General features: G+C 30.9%; 8 protein-coding genes across 8 annotated transcripts; 7 read left to right on the forward strand and 1 right to left on the reverse strand.

Annotated features, from left to right (window-relative positions):
- Positions 1 to 326: 326 nt before the first annotated feature.
- On the forward strand, positions 327 to 1,961 carry PPL_00546 (uncharacterized protein; the record flags this gene model as incomplete). The annotated part of the gene is made up of 1 exon (XM_020571571.1): positions 327 to 1,961. The coding sequence occupies one exon, from the start codon at positions 327 to 329 to the stop codon at positions 1,959 to 1,961; it is 1,635 nt and encodes a 544-aa protein (XP_020438845.1).
- A 338-nt stretch (positions 1,962 to 2,299) lies between these two features.
- Positions 2,300 to 3,328, forward strand: hlcs3 (biotin--[acetyl-CoA-carboxylase] ligase; the record flags this gene model as incomplete). The annotated part of the gene is made up of 1 exon (XM_020571572.1): positions 2,300 to 3,328. The coding sequence occupies one exon, from the start codon at positions 2,300 to 2,302 to the stop codon at positions 3,326 to 3,328; it is 1,029 nt and encodes a 342-aa protein (XP_020438846.1).
- Positions 3,329 to 3,907: 579 nt separating this feature from the next.
- Positions 3,908 to 4,178, forward strand: PPL_00548 (uncharacterized protein; the record flags this gene model as incomplete). Its single annotated transcript, XM_020571573.1, has 2 exons — positions 3,908 to 3,920; positions 3,988 to 4,178. 2 exons carry the CDS (start codon positions 3,908 to 3,910, stop codon positions 4,176 to 4,178), a joined length of 204 nt encoding a protein of 67 aa, XP_020438847.1.
- Positions 4,179 to 4,456: 278 nt separating this feature from the next.
- Positions 4,457 to 9,310, reverse strand: PPL_00549 (Putative transposase; the record flags this gene model as incomplete). The annotated part of the gene is made up of 12 exons (XM_020571574.1): positions 4,457 to 4,764; positions 4,881 to 6,542; positions 6,600 to 6,927; positions 6,998 to 7,214; positions 7,277 to 7,807; positions 7,882 to 8,014; positions 8,087 to 8,212; positions 8,280 to 8,549; positions 8,614 to 8,719; positions 8,881 to 8,920; positions 8,991 to 9,051; positions 9,127 to 9,310. 12 exons carry the CDS (start codon positions 9,308 to 9,310, stop codon positions 4,457 to 4,459), a joined length of 3,966 nt encoding a protein of 1,321 aa, XP_020438848.1.
- A 260-nt stretch (positions 9,311 to 9,570) lies between these two features.
- Positions 9,571 to 10,110, forward strand: PPL_00550 (uncharacterized protein; the record flags this gene model as incomplete). The annotated part of the gene is made up of 2 exons (XM_020571575.1): positions 9,571 to 9,928; positions 10,100 to 10,110. The coding sequence occupies 2 exons, from the start codon at positions 9,571 to 9,573 to the stop codon at positions 10,108 to 10,110; spliced, it is 369 nt and encodes a 122-aa protein (XP_020438849.1).
- Positions 10,111 to 10,464: 354 nt separating this feature from the next.
- Positions 10,465 to 12,818, forward strand: gemin5 (WD40 repeat domain-containing protein; the record flags this gene model as incomplete). The annotated part of the gene is made up of 2 exons (XM_020571576.1): positions 10,465 to 12,619; positions 12,652 to 12,818. 2 exons carry the CDS (start codon positions 10,465 to 10,467, stop codon positions 12,816 to 12,818), a joined length of 2,322 nt encoding a protein of 773 aa, XP_020438850.1.
- Positions 12,819 to 12,879: 61 nt separating this feature from the next.
- gxcF (RhoGEF domain-containing protein) lies at positions 12,880 to 18,337 on the forward strand (the record flags this gene model as incomplete). Its single annotated transcript, XM_020571577.1, has 6 exons — positions 12,880 to 13,073; positions 13,167 to 13,231; positions 13,488 to 13,517; positions 15,811 to 17,009; positions 17,071 to 17,252; positions 17,719 to 18,337. The coding sequence occupies 6 exons, from the start codon at positions 12,880 to 12,882 to the stop codon at positions 18,335 to 18,337; spliced, it is 2,289 nt and encodes a 762-aa protein (XP_020438851.1).
- Positions 18,338 to 18,638: 301 nt separating this feature from the next.
- Positions 18,639 to 19,615, forward strand: PPL_00553 (uncharacterized protein; the record flags this gene model as incomplete). The annotated part of the gene is made up of 3 exons (XM_020571578.1): positions 18,639 to 18,654; positions 18,743 to 19,255; positions 19,365 to 19,615. 3 exons carry the CDS (start codon positions 18,639 to 18,641, stop codon positions 19,613 to 19,615), a joined length of 780 nt encoding a protein of 259 aa, XP_020438852.1.
- Positions 19,616 to 19,814: the final 199 nt, after the last annotated feature.

Genomic DNA, 19,814 nt, shown 5'->3' on the forward strand with positions numbered 1-19,814 from the left:
TCGATTTGTTATTTAAATAACAAAAAAGAATAAATCATGATTTCTATCATTTTAATATTTACAATTTTTGTAATTCAATATTAATATTGTGTTGTTGCTGTGACAACTACATCATAATGTTTATTAAATTTTTGATTGAAATTTTAATATTTAAAATTTTGTATTTATGTGTATGATATCTTTTCAAAGATTAGATTTGTTTGATAAGAAAGATTGTTAAGATAGATCAAACCAAAAGAGAGTAAAAGAGAAAGAGGAAAAAGAGATTAAGAGAGAGAGATAAAGAGAAAGAGAAATAGATAGATAGATAGAGGAGATATAAATAAATGGTTAAACCAAAAAAGAAATGTCTTCATAGTAATTGTGATAAGAGATTTAAATCCGGCGTTAAAAAGCATTGTGTGGCTATTCATGATTGTGATGGTACCTATTTCAACTGTCCTAATGAACGAGCCAAGGGATTACAGATCATTGCCGACCCTGCAGACAAGCGGTTGATCGAGGCTCTTACCGCTGATGGCAAGCTCAGTGGCAAGATAATATGTCCTCACAAGAGCTGTCATCGTTGGATCTCAGATGTATCAAAGCATCTCAATGCATTCAAGCATGACCCATGTCGTAAATCTCTCAAATGCGAACTGTGCGGCTTGCAAAAAGATAGTCATGCTGAGAAGTTATTCATCAAGAAATATATTAGTAATAACAAGAGTAAAGTGATAAATAATAGTAGTAGTAGTAGTAGTAATAATAATAACAGTAATAATAATAGTAAATATAGTTCAGATTCAAATTCGGATTCAGATTCAGATTCAAACTCTTCCACTGACTCTGATTCGGATTCAGATAGTTCGAATGGTGAAGATGATTCATCAGATAAAGAAATAGTTAAAAAAGGAGAAGCAGTAGAGAAAGAAGAAGAAGAAGAAGAAAGTGATGATAGCGAAGAAGATGATTATGAAGATGATGAAGAAGACAGCGATGGAAGCGACTTTGAAAGCAAGTTTATTGAGATGCACCTACCTCCAGGCTGCAAATTCAATAAGAATATATTGCGTTGTCTACACAAGGAGTGTGGATGGGTTAGTCATGGTCAAGTCAAGAACTTGAAATACCATTGTAAAAAACTACATCAATGTCAGGGAAAGATATACAATTGCCCAAACTGTAGATATCAAACTAAAGGATCGCTGCGAAGATACAAGACCAGATATAAAAACACAATGATGAGAAATGTGAACAATTCATCATCATTATCATCATCATCATCAAGCAAAACGAACAACAGCAACAACAATAGCATTAACAGCAATAGCAACAGCGGTAAAAATAAACAACCAACAACACAAACATCGACACAACACCACCACCAAACACTACCATCAAACCACACCGTTCAACCGCCAACACAGATTCGCGCGGTACAGTCAAAGTCGTCGGCATCGACACACCCCTCCCAAGTTCGACCAATGCAATTGAAGATTTCAGCAGCACCTCTTCCATCGACGACAAACAAACCGAGAGCAAGCAAGCCAGTTTTAACGACCACCGATGGGTCATCAAGCGATCAGTCTTCCTCAGAGGAATCAATGAGCGACGAGTCATCAAGTTCTTCATCATCATCGTCATCTGAAGAATCATCATCTGCAGACGACAGTACGGAGGTAGAAGACATTAACAACAACAACAACAATAATAATAATAATACAGAATATAAATTTTCGATGGATAGCAACTTTAGATTAAAGAGAAAACTGATATCATCACCTTCATCACCAACAACAAAGATATCAAGACTGAAACACAAGTGTCTACACATCAATTGTCAAGAAACCTATGAACCAAGCGATATTAAAAACCATCTTTCACAAATACATGATTGTACACCAGAAAAGTTTTGTAATGGATGTTATCTATCGACATTCTTTCAACTATATCAAAACAACGAACCAGTAATTAAATGAAATAATAAAAAAAAAAATAAAAAAAAAGTTTTGTTGTAATATAATTAAATATAATAAAATTAATATATATTATTTATAAAATCGTCATTCCCGATATCTAGGAGTATTGTTATTGCTAAGCCGAAAAAAACGAAATTTAATTGTCGGGACAGAATGGTACCACAACCATCAATCAATCAGTTCAAACTAATTTTCATTTTTATTTTTTGTTTTTTATTTTTAGGAATAACATCTGATATATGATTAGATCACTATTTTCTCATACCTATAAATCAGTTAATAGATATTCAATTGTAAATAGTAATAGCTTTAGTCGATTGAAGTTGAATTATAGAGATATGAGTAGTTCTACAACAACAACAACAACAGCATCGACATCAGAGATCGTTAGATTATATCATAAACAAAAGTTATCATTGGAAGATACAAAGGTTCTCTATGCAAATGAAGAGTTTCCAGGTCATTCGGTACCAACCGTTTTAACAGTAGAGGATGCCTCTAAAGCTGAAGAATCGACTACACCTCTAATTGTTGTTTTGGAGAAAGAACAATCATTCAACACTGTGGCAGACGGCGAGTTTGCTTATGATACCAAGAAGTATTTCGATGGTTTGCATACTCTGTTGTTTGGTCAACATCTCCTCTATGCGCCATTACTCAGTTCCACTCAAACCATTATGATGTCACAACTCACTTTTACCGGTCAAGGTTTGGTGTTGCTCGCCGACCTACAGAATCACGCCAAGGGTAGAGGTTCCAACCTCTGGTCGTCGCCACCAGGCTGTCTGACATTCTCATTCAAATGCAAGCAGGAAGACGGCACCAAACTTCCTTTCCTCCAATATCTGGTCGGTCTCGCCATGATCAAGGCAATCGGCAAGGAGTCGGGAGTCCGTTTGAAATGGCCAAACGATATCTACGCTCCAAACAAACAAAAGATCGGAGGTATTCTCTGCCAATCGAATCATCTCAATGGAAAGTTTGACGTTGTTGTCGGTGTCGGTTTGAACGTTGCCAACGACCAACCCACATACTCATTGGAGCAGCTTGCACCCGGACAATACACACGTGAAACAGTCTTGGCAAAGTTCTTCAATGAATTTGAAAACATGTATATTAAATTCACACATCACGGTTTTGTTTCGTTCGCGCAGGAGTTCATGGATGTCTGGTTGCACACCAACCAAGTTGTTACACTCGCCGAACAGAATCAAACCGTCAAAGTAATTGGTTTGTCACCAAATGGATTCCTACAAGCTGCACCATGTGACGGAGAAGGAAATATTAAATCGAATCAAATTTTTGAATTACATCCAGATGGAACATCATTTGATTTGGCTCACCTAACCATTAAAAAGAAACAATAAAATAAAAATAAATAAATAAATAATATTTTTTTATTTTTTATTTTTATCCTGATCAGGAATAAAAAAAATAAATAAATTTGGTAATATATATTTTTGACGAGTCATTTTATACAAACTTTTAACTGATTGATCAAACTAAATAATAAATCAAAAAAGACTATAGATAAATGATGTAATTTCCAACTAATAGACAGTTAGTTAAATATACATCTAAAAATATTCAATATTATAATAAAAATATAATTTTTATTTTAACCCCTAATTAAAATACAAATAAATCCGTTTATATATTATTTAGATAAATAATATATAACACTGAGGAAGCTGATTATTCTATTTCCCTTACATAAAATCAACTACTCACAAACTTGTAATCTTTGATCAGTGATTACCTATTCCTAATATTTTGATAACGATTTTCTAATTTCAGACTTTATTAATATTATTTGAATTGAGTATTAAATGATTTATTCTCTTGAAAAGAATATCAAAATTTGGACTTGTACGACATTATAAATAGAAATGTTTTTATAATATTTTATTTCATTATTACCTACAAATTCAAATCAAATATAAAAAATGACAATTATCGGTAAATACTAAATTATTTTCATTGTTCTAAAATTTAGATTCTAATTTTATTTATTTATTTTATTTAGGATCATTCAAAAATTTATCACAATCTTTTTCAACTCAAAGTGTAAATGTATTTTATTTCCAGTCATTCAATGGAGGTCTCATTAATCAAAGTTCAAATTCTTCTACAAGTTTTTTTGATGGTTGGGGTGAAAAAGTAGCAGATAAATCAAAGGAATACGCCGGTGATGTTAAACATGCTTTCAATGGATAAAAATAAATCAAGAATATTATTAATTTTAATTTAATTTATTTGTTTATGAGACAATTGGTTAGTTTTATTTTTTTATATGTACTGTCATTTATTTGGGAGATATTAAAAAATCCTTTAAAGTATTATATTGATCACAAAGATAATATATTCAATAAAAATAAAAATATTAAAGCTCTCAATTGGTACTTCAATCATTTCTTTCGCAATGGATTCAATTTTCTTAAAATTAAAAATTTAATAACATTTTAAATATTAATTATTTTTATTTTTATTTTTCTTTAAACAATAATAGATTCAAAAGATTTGATATGTAGAATATGTCTGTGAATGATTTGATCAGATATTGATGGGCATACTAATCCACCGCATTGTATCAATGTTTGGATTGTTTTAGGATTCTTGTAAATATCTGTTAGACCTATAAAGGAATTAATTTGTACAACATCAGTAAGATGAGCGAGATGCAAGTTTCCAAGATTATCTCTGTCTGTTAAGTGTGAAAGATGTGCTAAGTTGACAAGCTGATGATCTGTGAGATTATTTAGGTGCGCAAAGTTGATCATTGCTTTGTCAGTGAGGTTTCTAACTTGTATATTAAATGGGTAAGATTACTGATCTTTGATTCATCAGTAAGATGTGTTAGGTGTGATAGATTACTGATGGTTATTGGATCTGTAAGATGCGTAAGGTGTGATAAGTTACTGATGTTTGTTGGATCTGTAAGATGGACAAGATTTGTTAATCTTGATTCATCAGTAAGATGTGTAAGGTGTGATAAGTTACTGATGGTTGTTGGATCAGTAAGATGTGCAAGTTTAGACATTCTTGATTCATCAGTAAGATGTGCAAGTTTAGACACTCTAGATTCATCAGTAAGATGTGTAAGGTGTGATAAGTTGCTGATGGTTGTTGGATCAGTAAGATGTGCAAGTTTAGACACCCTTGATTCATCAGTAAGATGTGTAAGGTGTGATAAGTTACTGATAGTTGTTGAATCCGTAAGATGTGCAAGTTTAGACACTCTTGATTCATCAGTAAGATGTGTTAAATGTGAGAGATTGCTGATGTGATCAGTTAGATGTGAAAAGTTACTAAGTTGTAGTTGATCTGTTGGGTGGGTATGATTAGTAACATTATTATCTGTTAGATGGGAAAGATGAGCAACATTTTTGAATCTTGATTGGTCTGTTAAATGTGAAATATTTTGAAGATCTACAGAGCTGATAGTTTCATTTTGTTGACTTGTCAATGATTTAATAATTGGATTGAGTGGGTTGTTTGGATTAGCGAATAACAATTCAATCCATTTACTGTAGGACACCATTTCCAAAGGATGATAATTAGAAATCGATTTGAAAAAGTCATTGAATGAAATCGATTGAAAATTGGTCAACAGGTAGGTTGGTGTTTTCTCTTCGATGGCAGACCAATTTCTCTTCGTAGCTAGATGTACAATGGAAGTTGACACCCAATCGACTGGTGACAATGTTAGTTGATTGGCTCTCTGCTTTGAGAAATCTGGGTAGTAACCAAGTGTCAAGATTCCTCTGAGGAGTAGACGTAGGAAGTCATTCTCATTGTCAACACCGGATTCTGAATGACTGTAGATATGACCCAATCTACAAATGGAAACAGGTAAACCTCTTTTGAAAGCTGTTTGAACAAGCTGTTCTGCAACCAATTTCGATTGAGGGTAACCAGACATCTGATCTAAACGTTGTAAGTCTGGCTCAACACCTTCCTTCATCACCAAATCATGATAGACACCTATGGTTGAAATATGGAATACAGGAATAACTCGGTTTCCGACAGCTGACAATCTTAGTATTTCTTCAGTTCCTTTAACATTGGCCATCTTCAAATTGAGGTACGGATTCATTAATTGAGTACTGGCACCGTTATGAATGATTATATCCAATTCATTAGAGAGGTTGGTAAATGTATCAATGTCAAGCCCAAACAGTGGACTGTCTAAATTTCCAATAACCGGATGAATCTTTTCGATTTCCTCTTCCTTCAAAGAAAGCATGTTCTTGAATCGTAAGATATCAACTAGTTTTGCTCTGGCTATTGACACTGATTTGGAGCTTCTTGTTAGACAGTACACTTTGGAGCATGATGGTGTTTTAAGTAGATTGTAAAGCACAAATGAACCATTGTATCCTGTAGCACCAGTAAGGAATACATTCTTGAAGCCATCCTTGATAATTGGTTTTCCATTCACCTGAATAGATTCATCCAAATTCATTTCCTCTTCCCAATTAACTTTGACTGGAGTAACCTCTGGTTTTTCCAGCAGCAAATTACCCAAAGTATTATTTCTATCCAAAATTGATTGTGTTGATAGGTTTACATTGAAGTTTTCTATTGATAAAAAAGTTAATATTATAAAAAGTATATTGATTATTGATATGTTGTTACCTTTTAATAGATTAGATAATCTAGCAGCACCAACAGAGTCACCTCCAATATCTGTGAAAGAAATAGAAGAAAGGTCAAGGTTGTCAATGTCATTGATATCATATCCGAGAATTGTTTGTAGGTAATTGACAATGACTTTCTTCTTATTACAAGTATTAATCTTTGATTGGATAGATTCTAAAATTTGGTACATCGAGGAAATGGAGGCTTCATAGAAATTGAAAAGATTGTTTCTATTATATTTTCCATTTGGATTGATAAGATTATTGTCAATACTCCACTCTGTACTATCAATTGATATAATCTTTGGAATTTCATAAATTAAACCCTTTAAATATGATAAAAATGTTAGAAAAAATAAATACCAAACATCTTTTAAGTTGTTAATGAATACAAACCATATTCATTTGTGAAATTTTTTCAATATCTTGGTATATCAACTTCTTTAATGGATTACTCTTATTTGCATCTTTGATAGAGATATTACCAACCTTCTTAAGTGCCTCCTGTGTTGGGATGACAACTCCAACCAAAAATGATTTCATTGAATCACCATAAACAAAGATGTTTTGAATGTATTTAGAATTAGAGTAAAGAGTTTCCAACTTTTCAGCACTTTTTAGAGTTTAACAAGTTAGTTTAAATGTAAATAGGTGTTTAAATAGTAATTTACTTACCATACAAATTCACCATTACTTAGTTTAAAAGAATTATTCATTCTATCAAGTACTCTTATTGTATTTGGAGCAATTTCTTCAACGATATCACCAGTATAGTACCATCCATCTTTGAATGATTTCTTAGTATCCTCTTCATTATTGTAGTAACCAGCACTCATTCTTGTAGAGGTAACTACAAGCTGACCTCGAGGATATGGCTTATCGTCTGTAGTGAAACCCAACGAAGGAATAGACTCCACTCGGTATTGAATCATAGGTAGAATCTTGTTATTGATGCTTATTGCAGAGACTTCTGTTGAACCATAGAAGTTGTAGATCTTATCTTCGCCCCAGCAAGTCTTCATAAAGTTGAAAACTGAACTCGAAAGAGGTGCACCTACATTAGTGATATTCTTGATTCTGTCACCAAGATGGCTCTTGAACTTTTGCATGACATTTGAAGTACATTCTTCAAATGAAAGATCAAGATGATCTTCAATATATGTTTGTAAACTAGTTACATAGTTTGAATATAATATATTCCAAACTCTTTAGAAAAAAAAAAAATAAAAAATTAGATATTTTTAAAAAAAAAAGGAAGCAAAAAAATAAATAGAAGTTACCTTGGTGCTGCCGGAATGTTGTGTGGTCTAAGTAATGAAATAAAATCAAATATTTTATTTTTATCACCAGAATATAAACCAATTCTTCCTCCAGTAAAGAAAACACGATAGTCTATTTTTCTTTGAATATGAGCTAAAAAAAAGAGATTAAAAAATAAATTAGAATTTTTGGAAAAAATTAATTATTAGTATTTAAACAGCTTACCTAAACTAGCAAAACTAACTTTTACCATTGGATAAGGTAAATATAGTTCACCTAAGTATTCCATAAAATCATTATTTTTGTTGATAACACCTTTTGGAACACCTGAAGTGGTACCACTTGTATAATCTATTTTAAAAATATTAATGTATTAGATAAATTTTTATAAAAAATAAAAAATAAGAATAAAATTTACTTATTGAAAGAATGTCTCTATTGTGATTTTTAATTGGTTCTAAAAAAGTCTCTTTAGTAGATTCCATTTCTGAAAACAATTTGAATTCTACATTACTGGGTAATTTGTTTTTAATTTCAACATCATATTGATCCTCAACATGAATGATCAATTTTAATTGGAATTGATGGTTTGACTCTAAGATATTGGCAATATTTTTGAATGATTCACTATTTACTACTATTGCTGAGGTTCCAGAATTCTCTAGAATGAAATTTAAATTCTCTTTGTCTATTTTTAAAGTAAGTTAATAATTATTTAGTATTGTTTGTTGAAATAAACTAATAAATATTACTTATTTGAAAGTGGAAAGGGACTATTGTCATTCCAAACCATAGACATCCTAAATCAGCATAATACCATTCCGGAATATTTGGAAGATAAACTCCAACTTTTGAACACTATAAAAAATTTAAGTAAATATCATTTTTTAGAATTTTTCTTTTTTTATATTTACATAAGGAAGTATGTGACTTAGAGAGTTTCCAAATTTAATGGATTTGGAAAGTACATCTCCGTAACTAATCCATTTTATATTAGAGGTAACTTCTGAATTATTTACCCCAATACAAGGACGATGAGAAAAAGAATTGAATGCATTACTTAAAATTTTAACAAAATAAAGTATATTAATAAAATTGATTCAGCAAAATTGGTATAATTTTTACTTACTATAAAGATTGACTTGAATCTTCAGAAACTTTATTTGAAATGAAATGATCATAGTTTGATTCTAAATAATTATTTAAAAAAATTATTAATTAAAATAATAAAAATTAATTTCAATATTTTTGTTTTATAATATTACTTGTTTCTAAAGTACAATGATGAGGAATTGGGGCCGAGTCAGTGTGTAAATCTTCAATTTGGTGGGATTTTGGATAACAATCAGAACAGATTACCAAATTATGACATTCTGTACAAACATATCTATCTTGTCCATTTTCAATAGAAGAGGAACAAATTTTACAAATAGAAACAAAATTATTCATTTATTTTAGTTTTTTTAAATGTTTTTAGTTTTTTTTTTAATAAGAATAGTAATTATAAATATATTAGTGTATATCATTTAATAATAACAAGTTGTTTAAAAAAAAAAAAAAAAAAAAAAAAGTATTATCTTTTATGTCAACACAAAAAATTAAACTGTTACTGTTAATTTATCCTCAATTATATAAAAAATTGGACGATCTCGAGATGCATAGCTGAAATTAAAAATAAAAAAAGGAAATAAAAATAAACAGCATTTTAAATGGGTGATAATCATAAAGAGAATAACAAGAATAATGATACCATTAACAATATAGAACTACAATTGCCATCAGTTTCAAATACTGAAATAAAAGTTGAAAGTAATAATCTTACAACTGATACAACAACGACTACTGGTACCAACAATAATAATAATGATAATAATAATAATGATAGTATTAATGTAACAACTGATACACCCACCACATCTACAACCACAACAAATATTGTTGATGATAACAATATTTATGATAATATTAATAATGATAAGAATTTTGATATAAATAAAAGTCATTTATATATTCTACCATCATCATCGAATTGGTATTGTTCGCAGATATCCGACTGTAATATTAGTGGTATCTATATCTATGCATCGAAATGTACACTCTTTCTTTTTGACATCAATAAAAAGTAAAGTATCTTACAAAAAATATAAGAATAAAATGTTATGATCATCATGATCATGATCATCATCATTATACTAATATAAAAATGTGATTATTATTATTATTATTATTATTAATTAGACAGTTTATAGGTAAATTAGTTGGTCATACAGATAGGATATTGGGTGTGTGCTTTCATAAGTTGAAACAGAATCATTGTATATCGGTATCGATTGACAAGACAGTACGACTGTGGAATATCGATAGTCTAGAGTGTGTTGCCTATCATAGTGTGCACAAGAATGAGGTGACCGCTGTGATTTCATCGCCGTTCGACGCAGAGCAGATCATCTCTGCTGACAAAGACGGTCGTATCGTATTGTGGCGGTCGAACGATGTCAAGCTGATCACTCCACTCCTAAAGACATCGAGCCAGTCACCTATAACCTCACTTGCATTCTGCAATCAAAACAGCTATCCAAACCTGATATCGATTGGCTATCAAAATGGATTGGTTACTACTCTATGACTTTATAACACAATCGGTCAAATGTAAGCTAAATGCTCATTCCGATGAAATACAATCTATAGTTTGGATAAAGTTACAACAACAACAACAACAGCAGCAGCAACAATCAGCAGATCATCAAGCGTTGTTATCTTTTGTTAGTTCATCTAAAGACAAGACTATTAAGGTGTGGAAACAGGCAAGTCATGAATCGCTGGATAGTGGATTCTCGGTGTTACACAACTTGAATCCTTCAGGCAACAAGTCTTCAGCAGCAACTAGTAATGCTTCGAAACAGTCCGGTAACACAGCTGATAAGAACAGAGTTTGGTTGACACTATGTTGGAGTCCAGAGACACCAAACTACTTGGTGACAAGCTCGCTCGGTGCCGATTTACTGGTTTGGAATCTTACGCTTCCGAAACCATTGGGAGAGCGATTCCCAGGTAGTCATCACCAACGTACGATCTTCAATATCACTGCTTGTCCTTTTGAAGGTAACGAGATTTCAATCAACACCGCTGTCAGACACCCGCCATTGATCACCACATCGATGGATCGCAACATGATCTACTGGGAACCGAACAACAAAGTGAAATGGAAGATCACTGCACTTGGTGGATTCGTATATTGCATCACCTCTAGCTGTTACAGTCCAAAGACATTGGTTATTGGCTGTGGTGACAACATCATTAGACAATGGTCACCGGATTTAGATGATATCAGTGAGACTAACAACAACAACAACAACATTAATAATAGTATAACAGATGTATATGAAACTAAAAGTTATTGGAAAGGAATACAATCTAAAATCACAGCAATCGATATACATCCAGTAAAGACATCGCAACTTGCTTTTGGTTTGGATGATGGACGTGTCGGAATCTATGACACCGAAAGAAACACTTCAAGTTTCTTCCCAGGTGCTCATAAGAAGGAGATTTATGAAATTCAGTGGAGATCAATGAATGAAAGTGGTAATAGTAATAGTAGTAGTTCTAATTATAGAATATATAGTTTGGGAAATGGTGAGATCTTTGAATGGAATCCGGAAAAGATAGACCAACCTTTCAAGAATATCAATGACGTAATTAGGTTCGAGAATGGTATTAAAGATCAATCTAGATCAGCTGGTGCCAAGAGTGAATTCTGTTGGAATGCCAATGCAGAGCTGGTGATTGTTTCCACTCAGACCGGACAGCTTGAACTCTACGATTCGAAATTCAAGTTACTCACAACAATGAAGCATCATAAGCAACTCATCAATAGAATCAGATGGAATCCACATCCATCGAAATCCGATTACTTTGCAACTGCATCACTTGATAAAACCATTGGTATATTCCGACTGATTAGAAGTTATCAGCAACAAACAACAACAACAACAACAAATGATGATATCAAAGATACTACAACTACAACTACAACAATACCAACAACAATTTTTCAAATAGAATTGGTTGGATGCTTTAAGAATCATAGAGCAGCTGTGTTTGGTATTAGTTGGTCGCCACACGATGAGAACCTATTGGTTAGTTGCTCTGCTGATTGCACTGCACAGGTTTGGAACATCGAAACGATGCAACCAATTGCCAATATTCGTGGTCATGATGGCAGAGTTCTGACCGTGCATTGGAGTCATATCTACAGAGATGTTGTATTCACAGGTGGTGAGGATCAAACCGTTAGAATGTGGGATTACACACAACAACCATTCAAAATACCACCCACTGAGAAACTGGTAAAAAAAGATAAACTACTAAAGCCAATTACAGAGACAACTACACCAACACCCTCAAATACAGACAGTCAGATAGCTACAAATGATGATAATAATACTGATAACAAATCAACATTATCGACAGAACAATCAACAAACATTACAAATCCACCATCAACAACAACAACACAAATCCAAACACCTTCTGTTTCCACACCTTCAACTGCAGTTAAAAACAACAATTTACAACAGAAAAAATCAAAAGTAATCCTTCCATTACTTTATAAATCAACAACCAGCAGTAAAGATGAACAATCGATAATCAATTTGGCAAAGACTATAAAATCAATGAACGATAATGGTCAACCTCTGCTTGCGGAAGATTCAAATGCTAAGAGTGGAGTTGAGCCAGCTGGTAATATTAATGATAGTATATACTCATTGGATAATCATGTGATTCAGCAGTTTTTGCAACAGGAGATGTCAGAACACTTGACAGAGAAGGAACTCGATCACTTTGTGTCGCTGAACATGTGGTCGGGCAATTTGAAATCGGCACTGCAACGCATTGTCAAGCAAGGTCAGCTCAATGCTCATTACGTTGCACTCTCTGCACAGTGCGGACGTGATGTCTACCAGTCGATGTGCGAGCTCTACTCGAAACAACTCATCATAGAAGGTGATTATCACATGGCAGTATCTTATCTGCTTGCAATCAACCGTGTATTCGATGCCATTGAAGTCTATCGTAAATCTGGATACATACAAGAAGCAATTTTGCTTGCCAAACAACGACTTCCAATGCAACACGAAATCATTCAAAGTCTTTATTTGGAATGGGGACAACAAAGTGAAGAATCAAACATAATACAAAGTGTTAAATGGTATGTTTTTTTTTATAATAATAACAACTAAACAATAATAATAATAACAATGATTGATAACTAATTAAATACATACCTTTACAATTATTATAGCTATATATCGGCAAACAAACCAGAGTTGGCAATAGATTTATTAAAGAAAAGAAATTCATCTAAAAGTAATTCCCTTATAATAGATGAGTTAGAGTCTATTTATATGAAGAATAAAGAATAACAATAAAATGCTATTCTTTTACTTCTTTGATCAGATATAACACAACAAGTACATCTTTTTTTATTTTAAATTCTGTTTAATAGAAAAATTTGTAGAATTAGAGATTTTACTTTATCTTTTGTATTATTCTACAATTTGTAAAATATCAAAATAATTGTTGTCCTATTGGATGATAGTTAATGGAGATTTGTTATATTTAGATTTCACTTTGTTAGGTGTCTTATTGAGATGTTAGAAATAAAAAAGTTGTCAAATCTCTGTCCTTGTTTTCATTCATATTTCCATTTCTGGGAACACATCCAAACAATATTTAATTTACGATCATACTGAACTTCTATATTATTATAAATCAAATCATCTCATGATATCATTGAAATAATTAATTTTTAATTCCAAGTATGAAATTGATGAATATCAATAGAACATAAAATAAATTGAAATAATCTAAAAAAGGGATATTCATCTTAAGATAATAAATTCAAAAAAAGATATAATAAATAAAAATATTTAATGGTTTAAAATTTTGGGTTATCAATAACAAAAAAATATAATATTATTAATTCAAATAAATCAACATCATTGAGTGTGAATGTTTAGAATGTGTGTCACCACTGTCAATCAAAAATTCATCAGTATTGGCAGTTATTTTTATAAAAAAACTACTAAACTCCACTTTAGGAAAGTAAATAAAATTCAAACACAATTGTGGTGTGTTGATGGTGGTAGTGGTGGTGTTCACTTCACTAAATACAAATATTGATTTCATATTATCATACAATCATATCAACACATCTTTAAACCATATAGTTTTTCACTCCCTAAAGAATAATAAATAGTAATAATATACAATTTTAAATTGTTTTGATTAGATGCTATTGCCTTGTTTGATGTTTGATATTTGAGTTGTCAATGTTTGATGATGTTGTTGTTATTGTTGTTGTGTGTTTTAAAATATTCAACTCAAAGAGTTGGAATCAGAATAACTTTATTCCATTATCATACACAATAACAAGAGTATTTTTATCACATTGTGTGTACCAGCTTAATAAAAGATAAGATGGTCTTACGGAAGTACACCAAAAAGAGAAGTGCTTTTCCACAAAGGAAAGGTCACCGAATACCTTCAACTACCAAATACATAGCAGTTTAACATATTCGTTGTGATGTGGAATCAAATTACCGAAATATATTAATTTCATCATCAAAAAAAAAATTAATTCATTAATCAATCATTGTTTCTAAATATAATCAATTTTAAGATACTCATTACTCATAATTTAATTTATTTATTTTTTAATAAAATAATTTTTATCATAGGCAAAGTCTTTCATGTTTTATTATTTTTTATAGAATAAACCAATTAATAATAAAGTGAGTCAACTGTAATAAATATTGGTAAATATAGTTTAAATTTAGGAATAAAATTTATCAGATACAAAACTATACTATTTATTTCCATTTCAAGATAGACCTCATGAGTATTTAAATATATTAATTTGTTTTGGAATTGATATTATTTATTTCTTATAATTCATCATCTATCATATCATCCAAACGATAATCGTATAAGATATGCGCATACTCTATTAAATTGAGATATGTTATTAGTATCTATATCTCATACTTAAATTAATATTTCACCATGGTTTATATTCATATCTTCAAATTAATGAAAGAAATAGTTATAACATTATGTTAAATCCGGACAATACACCTTTTATTAAAAAAGAGACATCATCACTGAAACACCTCACATTTCTTTCTATTATTTCCCAAGATTCACTTTCACTTTTCACCAGAATAAAAAGTTATATAGAAATTCTAACACAAGATAGATAAGTGAACGAAAAAAAATGAATTGCTAATTGTTTCGTTTGTTTATTTGTTTTCTTCAATAAGTGAGATAATTTTCATTCTTTCAAAATAAAAAAAGATATATTTTAATCACATGGCAATCCAATTTTATATTGGTGATCAAAAAACAATATATGATATCACCCACACTGAAATAATAGATAAAACCACACACCACAACATACACTTCTCATCAACACCAATAGATAATTATCTAAACCACTAAATTTGATTTTTATTTATTTATCGTCATCAATAGAGATAGATAACTCACCATCAATCAATAACTAACAACAAGGAGTGTGATTTTTAATTTTTCATCTCACATGTCACTCATGTCAACTTTAATTTTACTATCTATCAATCTACTGTCAACCTATCTATCTAACTAATAGATTTCGTTAGTTATTTGAATCCACTCAAACTGTTTTTACTATCTATCTCTTATTTTGGTTTTTATTTTTATAAATAATATTTGAATAAATTTTATTAATGTTAAAATTATTATAAATGTTTATTTGTATTTTGTACTCTCTACAATAAATTAATGTTTAGATAGAAATTAAAAATTAATTTATCACAATAATTAATAATAATAAATATTTAGTAATCACCATCAATCAATATTAATAATTTATTGTTTAGATTTGTTTATTTTTTTTATAATAGTTTTCAAATCCATGGAGACTGAAATATCAACAAGGAATTTAAAAAATAAAAGAGATTTTCAATTCCAAATTATTAGAGGATTAACATTTAAGAGAAATGAAAAAAATAGCTCAGTAAAATCAAAATCAGCATCTGTGTTTAGATCATCAAAGGAATCTAAAACTTCAACAAAAGAAGTATCAAGTTCAAATAATAATAATAATAATAATAGTAATAATAAAACAGTGTTACCAAAATCAAAAAGTGTAGTTTTTGATTTTGGAGAACTTGAAAAGAATCATAAATATAAGAATAAATCATGCTGCAGCTCTACCCACACTTCTCCAACCCTGACAAGTGCCAAACAAACTTGTTTATCCTCAGAGGTCAAAAATGAATTGGTAACCGAACCACAAATCGAAACCTTGGATATAGCCGACAAAATTAAAATATTCAAGGATAAAGAAAACAGTTCGATGAAAACCAATTTAAATTTAGATCGAATTAAATTGAAAAGGCTGCCCTCCAAGAGAAAAGTAAATAGTAGAAAGAACCTTACGATTAGAAACTCTACCTCCCTGCCAAGTTTGACAATGATGACTGCCACATCTCCTCCAGCCGCACCACTCACTCCAAACAAGAAAATATTAAAATCAAGGAAACCACCAGTTCCACCAAGATCAAACAGTCCACAAACAACACTAGATATCAATCCACAGACATCGAGTATCGAGAATAACCACAACTACCAACATGAACATAAACTCCAACCAATCAAATTTGAAAGTGAAATAGTTTCAGATTCAGTTTATATAGACAACAATACGTCATCGAGTTCTATCGATTCAGAATACAGTACAGAGGATGACACTTTTCCAGATACTTCCGAGTTGGATAGTGTTGGTAGCAGTGTACCTACAACACCGATGGGTAATGACTCGAAAAAGAACTCGCTGACACTTCAACAAATGGAAATGAATGCCCTGGCTTCTTTGAATGAACTACTCACCACAGAGGAGGATTATCTTCGTGATCTAGATTATGTAATCCAAGATATAATGGTTCCGCTGAAAAAGAAGAAATACTCCAAGACAGCCATTGAATCAATTTTCTCCAACATTGAAATCATTAGAAATATTAGTTTCACACTTATCACTGATTTGAAAGGTGCTGGAAATGATATAAATTTAAGTAACACTATTAAGATTTTTAAGAAATTAGTAAGTATAATATAAAAATAGATATTAATTAATTTTTATATTAATAGAAATTACTTGATAGCATGCATTCTTAAAAATGTATTCACAATATTGTAAGAATCACTCGAAAGCATTACTTGCAATTGAAGATCTTTCAAAGTCAAACAGTAGTTTCTCTCAATTCATAAGTGATGTTTCGGCACTTCCACAATCCAGAGGTTTGAGATTACAAGACTATCTAATTAAACCAATTCAAAGAATATGGTAAGTTAGTAATATTAATTATTTAAAATTGGTTTCTCCGATTATTCTTATTGTTCTAATTATATTTAAACTAAATATTTAGTAAATATCCATTATTCTTTAATGAAATATTAAAATATACTTCACCAGATGACCAAGATTACCTGGATCTCAAGGACATCCATGTCAAACTGTCAGAGGTGGCAGAGTTCATTAATGAATTCCAAAAGATTGACGAAACCAATGAGAAGCTAATCAAACTACAAAACACACTGGAGGGAGTGCCATTCACCATTGTCGAAGCATCGAGAAAGTATATCAAAGATTGTCCAGTGCGAGTCGACAAGTCGCTGCTAAAAGATCAATCGGACCACCGACATCTCTATATCTTCAACGATACGCTTCTGATTGCAAGAACGAAACGACTTTCCAGTAGACTTTACTTCTCAATGAGTCTGCCATTCAGCTCGCTATCTTTGGAACACAGCGCCAGCAGCAATTGTCTCAACAGTATCCGTTTGACGTCATACGATACCAACAACCCAACCGTGATAGCATTGCAAATCGATCTACTCTTTGCTAACACCGATGAGCGCGAAGATATCCACAGAATTCTGAACTGCCAGATTCAAGGCTGTAAAGAGATCTGCCAGAAACTCAAGAGCAGAGGCAGTCAGGATGTATCGAACGCCATTCAAATCTGGGTGGACAACAACGAACAAGCCGCCGAAATCATTCAATTCTCCTCCATCATAAAATTCACGAAATCCTCCTCGACCTCACCATATGCATCACTACAAAATCTTCAAAATGCACTAAGTTCATCACAATCTTCAATTAGTACTACATCTTCAAATAATAATAATAATAATAATAATAATAACAATACATCACTATCATCATCATCATCATCACTATCATCGTCTACAGCATTTTCGACTTCCTCTTCAAACTTGAACGATACTTTTAACAACAATAACAATAATAATACCAATAACAATAGTAGTAGCACATTAAGCGAGGCATTTAATAGTATGAAGATAGGTTTTTCATCTTTAAAGAAAAAGAAGAAATCGTCACACCAACCGATACCTGCATTCGAATAATATATAAATAAATAAATAATAATAAAAATTATTAATAATAAATAATATTTGCAAAAAAAAAAAATTTCTTAGTTTTCAGATAAACAATTTATTTAATTTTTTTGATTCTTTTATTCACACGACTACTGCACGATATTTAAAAGCTTTATTTATTTCTTTTTTTTTTTTAATAAACTATCAATATCGATATTTTTAATTAATTATTTATTATCTGTCACATTATTTATTTGTATTTTTTTCATATTATTTATTTTTTTGTATATATTTTTTAGTTTTTTTTTGTAAATAATTATAAATTAAAATGAATGAACTTCAAGGTTTGTGTTTTGCACTTTGATTAATATATATATTATTAAACATTCGAATATAATAATCAATATTAACATGAATTATATTCATATTTAGTCAAAGACTATATTAGAAAGTTATTTTTATATTACTATGAGAAAGAAGGTGTACCACAACATATAGATACAGTCTATGGATTCGTTGCGACGGGCAAACTTAATTTGGAGAGTACACCACTATATATTGAATCATTAGCAGAGAAATTCCCAACAACCTACCAATTGAAACACACATCCCCTGAACATATTAAACAAAAAGGTCAACAACAACCAACACAACAATCACAACTGCCAACAACAAATAAACAAAATACAAATAGTGGTGGTAGTAGCAATAAGTCAGATGGAAATAATTTTAAATACTACAACTATGAAACAAAACAATTTGATAAAGAGATACTGAAACAAGGCTTGAATACAGACACAGCTAGAGACTATGTCAACGAATTATATACTGTGATGACTGGCAGACTAGGCGATCCTGCTTCATCAAACTACTTGGTCACTTCATTACTGAATGGAAGCTTTACTCCACAGCAAGCAGAGTTTCATGTTAAATTTTCAAAAGAAGGTAGGTGTAGCAACAACAACAACAACAACAAACAAAAATGAAATTTGACGAATAACAACCAAATAAAAAGATCTAACTAACTTTTTTGATCATATATTAATAAATATAGCAAAACAATATTCTCAAACGGTTAAAGTAAAAGAAGATAAAAGAGCAAAGGCAGAAGAATATATATTTGAATTGTTCAGAGTGTATTGTGGTGAAGATTATATATGTACGGCAGAAGAGGTACTTCACTATGTAAAACAGATAGTAGATGTACCAACACCAAACTATCAGAACATAGAAGACGAAATCAAATTGAAAGCAATCGATAATGTAAAAGTACCGGCAAAGAAACCTTTTCACAAATTCTTTTAAAAGTTAGTACTATAGCGCTATTTATAAACAAACAAGCAATCAACAATCACATAAATGATCACATTGCACAACAACAGTATAGGCAACAAAAAAAAAAATATCAACACTTTTTTGCACAACAACAACAATAATAAAGGTATCTTTTAGTTTAGTTAGTTTAGTATGCACAACAAAAATAAAGATTATTGCTAAATTATAT

The sequence above is a fragment of the Heterostelium album genome (assembly GCF_000004825.1).
Source record: "Heterostelium album PN500 unplaced genomic scaffold PPL_scaffold1, whole genome shotgun sequence".
In the NCBI taxonomy this organism is placed as follows: Eukaryota; Evosea; class Eumycetozoa; order Acytosteliales; family Acytosteliaceae; genus Heterostelium; species Heterostelium album.